Source organism: Penaeus japonicus, unplaced genomic scaffold, assembly GCF_977035675.1.
Source record: "Penaeus japonicus unplaced genomic scaffold, GWHDUDI00000001_assembly GWHDUDI00000036, whole genome shotgun sequence".
Lineage (NCBI taxonomy): Eukaryota > Metazoa > Arthropoda > Malacostraca > Decapoda > Penaeidae > Penaeus > Penaeus japonicus.
Window position 1 is genome coordinate 7,456,366 of NW_028234438.1, and position 7,500 is coordinate 7,463,865.

Below are 7,500 nucleotides of genomic sequence, written 5' to 3' on the forward strand. Positions count from 1 at the left end.
AAACCACGTCACTCAGAATGCTGGTAAGACTCCGATCCTCACAGGCAACCAGTCCTCGCCCTCTGTCCTCTCCTCTTCCTGGTTCCCCCCATCCTCCCATTCCTCACCTTCGTCGGCCTCCCTCCCTTCCTTACCATCTGCCTCCCCCTCCCCCTCTCCCTCAACCTCGCCTCCAACCTCCCCCTCGGGATCAGACCAATTCCTTCCCTTCCTGAGGCCCACCGTTCGACCTCCTCTCTTCCTCCGCCCCTCGACATCTCCTCCCACCTTCGACCTGCGCCTTCAGAGTCCCCGTAGTCCTGGCGTAGAGCATGGGCCGCCACCCTCTGAAGGACCCAACCCCGCTCTTCCTGCTGGGGACGCTCTCCAGACGTCCCTGGATCCTGGACTCGCCAGCCTCCTCCAGTGGCTTCCTCAAGGGACTTCCTTCCAAGGACTCCCTCACGTTACGGAGGTTTCCACTGGGTTTCCACCGACACCTCCTCAGCGCATTGAAGTCACTCCTTCGGCGCCTCCTGTTCCTCAAAGCCCTCCGGGATCCTACAATTTCTCCCTTGTCTTTCCTTCGCTCTCGCCCTCTCCCCGACCTCTTTCTTCTGCCCTTCATGGCCTCACAGAGCCGTCCACGAGAGGTCCTCCTGACGCCTTTTACTCCCCTACTCTTTCTCCTTCAGTAGTACTACGCTCCCAGGACTCCGTCAGGCATCCTGCAGGTAGGACTGCTTTCCACAAAAGTATTTCCCAACATATCAGTCAATTCAAGACCTTAAATTCCTTTGATTATTTTTATTGCTCACACTTGATACTTTTGATTAAGCCCCATCTTGTATTTTTTATTTTCTTTAGTATTTTTATAAGACGATGTCTTATATATGGAAATGATATCCATAGATGAGTTTTTAATGACGAATGTTCACTTTATTTAATCAAATTTACAATTATACAAAACGTATGCACATAATGTACGTGAAACAACAAGAACTACAAATACACTTTACTAATACAATACGCTAATACAGTACCCGTGTTTAGTTCCGCTACTACAATATCCATGCCATATTTGTAAATCGACTTCCTGGAAAACATCTACTAGCATAAAAGCAATTAAAGATATGAATCCACAGATTAATTGTTGATATGCAAATGATGATGCAATCAATTACTGAACAGATGAATGAATAAGCATGTAGAATGTGAACAGAATCATAAAAAAATAAAATAAACAAAGAAATAGATGATGAAAAGATAAATAAGGAAAATGAATAACCTGATAAGGAGATGGTGAAACTGAGAAGCAAATGAGCAATGAATTAAATAAACAAACCAATGAATAGATAATGAAAACAATAATCGGGAAAATAGATAATCAAATAAACAGATAATCAAATAAATGAACAAGTAAACATACTCAAATAAATAAACAAAAAAATAATCCCCCAGGAAAGATCTCGACAAGGAGAGAGCCCGCTGACGGCGGCGGCGGCGGAGGCGGAGGCGGCGTGCGGGTGATCCCCCTCCGGCCGCCCGCAGCAGCGAGCATGACGCAGGACGACTACCTCAGCAGCCTGCAGGAGGTGTTCAAGCACATCGCTCTCCTGCAGCAGGGAGGCGGCGTCGCAGCCAGTCCAGGCGCGGTGGGTCAGGCGTGCTTTGGCGTCCGCTCGGTTGAATGGTTGAGTGATTGAGCGGATGATTGCTTGATTGACTTTGGTTGATTGATTGGTTAGTACACACACACACACACACACACACACACACACACACACACACACACACACACACACATATATATATATATATATATATATATATATATATATATATATGTGTGTGTGTGTGTGTGTGTGTGTGTGTGTGTGTGTGTGTGTGTGTGTGTGTGTGTGTATGTGTATATGTGTATGTGTGTGTACGTATAAACAGATAAACTGTTCAACACTGTATTCACAGTAGTATCAGTTGCAAAGTGATGTTGCAATGATAATGGTCAGTAATGATGAATGATTATAATGACAATAGTAGCACTAACAGTGATATTATAATTTCTCATTGTATATGTAATATTGACTCTGGCTTTAAGTTTTTCCCTTTGTCTCTCCACATTATCTACTCTTTCTCCACTTCCTTCCTTTCCATTGCAGGCCCCCCCAACCCCCCCTCAACCCACCCTAGTAGGGGGGGACGTGAACACCCTCGTCAAGCCCTCGAGTAATCCGCAGAACGAAAAAGCAGGACCTGTCAAGAACACTTTCCCGGACAATTACCATGTCAGGTACCCTATCCAGATCGGCCACTCCGCTTCAGGTCTACAGGTCGTGACTCCCGCTAGCGTTACAGGTCACCAGGTCGTTCCTCCAGGTGGCGTTCAGGCGAATCAAGCTTATTTCCAGGTCGCCAATCCGAATTCTTTCCAGGTTAAGAAGCCAGACGCCGTCCAAAACTCGATTCCAGGTCCGATCCAGATCAGGTATCCAGCCCAGGTCCAGGTCGTCAATCCGGGGCAATCCCAGGTCGTCAATCCGGGCCAATCCCAGATCAGATATCCAGCCCAAGTCCAGGTGGTGAATCCAAGCCAATCTCAGGTCGTGAATCCAAGCCAATCTCAGGTCGTGAATCCAAGCCAATCTCAGATCACGAATCCAAGCCAATCCCAAACCGTGAATCCAGGAAGTGTGCAGATTCGAACCCCAATCCGCATCCAATCCAACCTGCTGGGGAACCTGCGTCAGGCGAACGGCACAAACTACCCCTTCGACCTCGACCTGTCAAGCCTGGATGTGAGTCGTCTTTTGTTTTGATTCCGATAGATTCATCATGTAGGATTTATTTATCCATTTATATCCAGGTGAATATCTGATTTATCTTGTGTTGGCTCGTCTCTGCTGTATGTATGTGTGTCTGTTCATTGGTCTTGCAGTCTGATGTTTTAACTGTCCCTTTGTTTATATCCGTGGTTTGTGTTTGTTTGTTGATACGCATACGTAAACACGCACTATGTGCTCTCTCTCTCACACACACACACACACACACACACACACACACACACACACACACTCTCTCTCTCTCTCTCTCTCTCTCTCTCTCATTCTCTCTCCAAGTCTCTTTATTTATCCTCTACACTCCCTCTCCCCTTCATCTCTTTCACCCTCTTTCCCTTTCTTCGATCTCTCTACCTTCCTATCTCTTCCCCCATCCCTCAATCTTTATCTCCCTCCCTCTCTTTCTATCCGTCTATCTCCTTCCCTTCCTCTCCGCTCCCCGAATTTCTCTCTCTAGGTCATGACCTCCTGCCTCGCATCAAACCAAACACGTTGCAAGGCCTTCACCATCATTATCATGAGATCTCGCTCATTTGTGCAACTTGATCTCATTTGGCAATTTTAATTTGATGACGTCAGTGCCATCAAAAGGTGCTGGGGGTAATTATTCATGTAATTTAATTTGTTTATGCAGTATATACATTCACATGCCCATGGGTAGTTAATTTTACGCCCACACACATACAAACATTCTCTCTCTCTCTCTCTCTCACTTTCTCTATCCCTCTCTTTATCTATATATCTATATATCTACGAGTATGTATTTATGTACACATACTTATGCATTAACACACACACACATCGCATACACATACACAAACACAAACACAAACACAGACACAAACACAAACACAAGCACAAACACAAACACAAACACAAACACATACAAATACACATACATAACGCATAATAAAGCGGACCGCGAAGGGTAGCAGGAAAACAGGCGCGTGTGCCGTCGGCTTTTTCGCTTTGCCGCTTCATCAGGACTCGAAGCAGCAGAGCGAAAAGGCCGGCGGCTGACGCAGCTTTCCATGATCCTTCCTTCCTTTGGTTTACAGCTTGTTCAACGTGAATCTTCCACATATACACAGGGATAAACACACGCATACTTGCTTACGCATAGGTACACACGTACAGGCACACACACACACACGCACGCGCGCACGCACAAACACACAAACACGCACGGATGCATGCACGCACGCACGCACGGATGCATGCACGCACGTACACACACACACACACACACACACACACACAGCAGGAAAATGTCGCAAGAAGTGATAACGAAAAACAGCTGTGTTTTCAGCAACAAAGACAATGATAAGTATAATGATAATGACTGTAATCATGTTTTTTTCCTTATAATCCAAACTTCATTCAACTTTACAGGATCTGAAATAAAAATAGATGCAGTTGTATCCTCAGAAAAAAAGGCAACAACAAAAAAGTGTAAAGAATAAAAATAAAGAACACAAAAAAATATAATGCTGATAAGAATAGTATGATCACAACAATTATACAGCCAGGGGTACATTGTAAAAAAAAAAAGAAAAAAAAAGAAAAAAAATCCAGCGACATTGGCGCAATGGCTGCCGCCGGAAATTGAAGTTAAAGAATAAACAAGCAAAGTGGTTGCCAGTTGGACTAACAATTCGGTCAAATAGATTAAAGTGTCGTTTTGATAACAAGATAAACTCGTACGGTATCGAACTAATGTTTCTTTGTTTATAATAATCTTATCTTTGTTATTGTTATTTTTGTTGTTATTTGTATTTTCGACATCGTTATGATCATTGGCGTTTAAAAAAAAATTACAATGTTCGATATTTTTTCTGATATCGTGATTATGGGTGCTATCATTATTATTAATGTAATTTTTGTTCTTATCTTTAATATCATCATCTTCGCTTTCACTATTTTCATCATTCTTATAGCACCATCATATATAATACTGTCATCATATACAATAGTAATCACCATCGTTATATACCTACAGCAATACCACAATATGCAATAACACCATCATATCAATCCCTACCTAACACATCACCATACACAACGCACAATAACACCCTCACCATACACACTCCACCGTCACCATTACAAAAAAAAAAAAAAAAAACTGCTTCCCTCATCCTCCTCCCCCTCCTCCCCCCAGGGTCAAGTGGCCTACCTCGTGTACCCCCAGTACGAACAGCCCCCCGAGACGACCCCCCTCCCCCCTCCCCCCGTGACCTCCCCCAGCAGTAGCAACATGGAGATCCTGTACCCTCTCCTGGGCTTGGGTCAGAACCAGCTGCAGAACCAGAGTCAGTCGGTCGTCAATGAGGTGAGATTATGCAATGGTAATGATGTTATTTATTCAATGGTTCATTTGTTGTTGTTATTATTATTGGCGTTATCATGATTGTTTGTCGTTAATTTTATCATGATTATTGTTGTTGTAATTATTATTATTATCATTATCAATTATTATTATCAGTGCTATTTTTTTTCTAATATCATTTTTTCATTGTCTTTATGATAAGATCATTGTTATTATCATTTTTTATTATTGTTATTATTATCCTTATCATTATTGTTAATATCATTTTAATTATAACTATCATTGTTATTATCATCATCATAATTCTTGTAATTATACTATTGTTATTATTATCCTTAGTAGTAGTTGCAGTCTCATTGTTATTGTCATAACGATTATTAAGGTGGGTTGAAATATTATATATTTTTTAGATCAATGCTTTATTGCAATTGTTTCATTTAGCTTATTGTTTTAACAGAATCAGTGAGTTTAGAATTTGTATTTCTATTAATTAATTCAACTTACTTACAAGTGATGTGTATGTATATATATGGTAAATAGATAAATATATATATATATATATATATATATATGTATATATGTACATACATACATATATATATACATATATATATATTTTTTTTTATAAAGTTCACCTCATTTATTAATTCTATTTCTTACAATTATCATTTTGGAATGTATTTCAGTTAAATTGTTTGATTTATTTGTTCTGTTGATTTTTTTTACGCGACATCACTCATTTTGTTGTTTCATTGTAAAAGAAATCAACCGCTTGTTTTATCGTGTTCCTAGAAAATCGGATCTTTTTTGTTTAACTATTTTCTTTTTCAATGATTAGCTGGTTATTTGCTATGAAAAATGACATTTATATATGAAGAGATATGTATAACTGCATGAATGATTTTTTTCTATACAATAGTAAATAACTTTTTAATGAACAAAATATCTAAATGTCTTTTTTTTCATTTGCTCTTCCCCGACGCTTCCAAACATTCATCTAAGATTAAGTTTTACTCTCATGAAAATACTCTTTTCTTAATCACACACAATTTCCACTCTTTGGCAGGTTCACAGTTACCAGAACCTCGTCATCCAACTCGCCAATGGTACCAACATCACAACAGTTGTCGTCAGTAGCAGTTCGGGTAACACTGATGGAGGCGGAAATGGCGACAGGTATATCGCATTAAGAAATAGAAAGGATACGACTCTCTATATCCCTTAGTAACATCCTATTATTATTATTATTATTATTATTATCATCATCATTATTACTATTGTTTTAATAATAATAATTTGATAATTTGATCATGTGAGATGATACCAAACGTGAGTTAGAATTATGGCAACGCTGGAGAGGGGAGGGGGAGGGGGGTAGGTAGAATAACAAGTATATCATTGTAATAACTATATCCAATATGTTCGCATTCCAACCTTTGTTATAATTCAAAACAATAAGGTCGATTTTGGCTCGACTTCGACCGAGAAATACCACCACTCGAAATCCTATCTGGCGACTTCCGGACTTTTTCGAATAAATATGCATGTGATTATTATGCACACGGGGCTTTGATTGAAGTCATTGTCCTCCTTCGCTATTTTCTCTTCCTTTTTTTCCTGTCTATTGCATAATCCTTGAATGTTTTAAAAGTCCGGAAGCAATGGCAGGAAGTTAATGTTTACACTCCATTTTCCTTTATGCAATCAATTGATCAGGAAATCACGAAATCTTACAATCTGCTCAAGACTTTAACTTTGGGGACAAAGTTTTCTATTTTCTTTTTCTTTTTTTGTATTTTTTGTTCCGGGGGGAAGATATATTTTTTATTAGTGGAGTAGAGTAGCGGTTTTATTCATCTACTATTTACAGTTTATGAATTTCATTGGTTTACAATATTCATCAAATCATAACTTTAATTATATTTCTAACTTTACGAGTTGTCATTGACGAGATAGTTATGAATTTATATGCATGCATATGCATTATTATTATCATGAGTAATATTATATCAATATCATTAGTAATATTAATTTCATTATTGATAGTGCTATTATTATTATTATTATTATCTATTTATCATTATCATAATCATTGTTATTATTACTATCATTGTTATTATTATTATTATTATGATGATTATTATAATTATTATAATTATCATCATAGTTATCATCATTACCATTATTTTTTTTATTGATATTATTATTATCATTATTATTATCACTATCATCATTATTATTATCGTTTTAATAATAACAATAATTTGATAATGGTAATCATTATTATCATTATTAGAATAGTTATGGTGATGATATCAATAATAACAATAATAATGATAATGATAATAAGAATAA

General features: G+C 38.6%; 2 protein-coding genes across 2 annotated transcripts in view; both read left to right on the forward strand.

Moving 5' to 3' along the window:
* Positions 1–934, forward strand: part of LOC122250862 (uncharacterized) — a 21,890-nt gene extending 20,956 nt beyond the window's left edge. Inside the window, exon 4 of the mRNA XM_086531669.1 lies at positions 1–934. This exon is cut by the window's left edge and continues 859 nt beyond it. Coding sequence (XP_086387795.1) covers positions 1–895 — 895 coding nt within the window. The 3' untranslated portion in view covers positions 896–934.
* Positions 935–1,278: 344 nt separating this feature from the next.
* LOC122250861 (uncharacterized) overlaps positions 1,279–7,500 on the forward strand; it is a 33,997-nt gene continuing 27,775 nt past the window's right edge. Inside the window, exons 1-5 of the mRNA XM_086531798.1 lie at positions 1,279–1,294; positions 1,441–1,634; positions 2,139–2,774; positions 4,978–5,148; positions 6,212–6,321. Coding sequence (XP_086387924.1) covers positions 1,279–1,294; positions 1,441–1,634; positions 2,139–2,774; positions 4,978–5,148; positions 6,212–6,321 — 1,127 coding nt within the window. The remainder of the gene's footprint in view (positions 1,295–1,440; positions 1,635–2,138; positions 2,775–4,977; positions 5,149–6,211; positions 6,322–7,500) is intronic.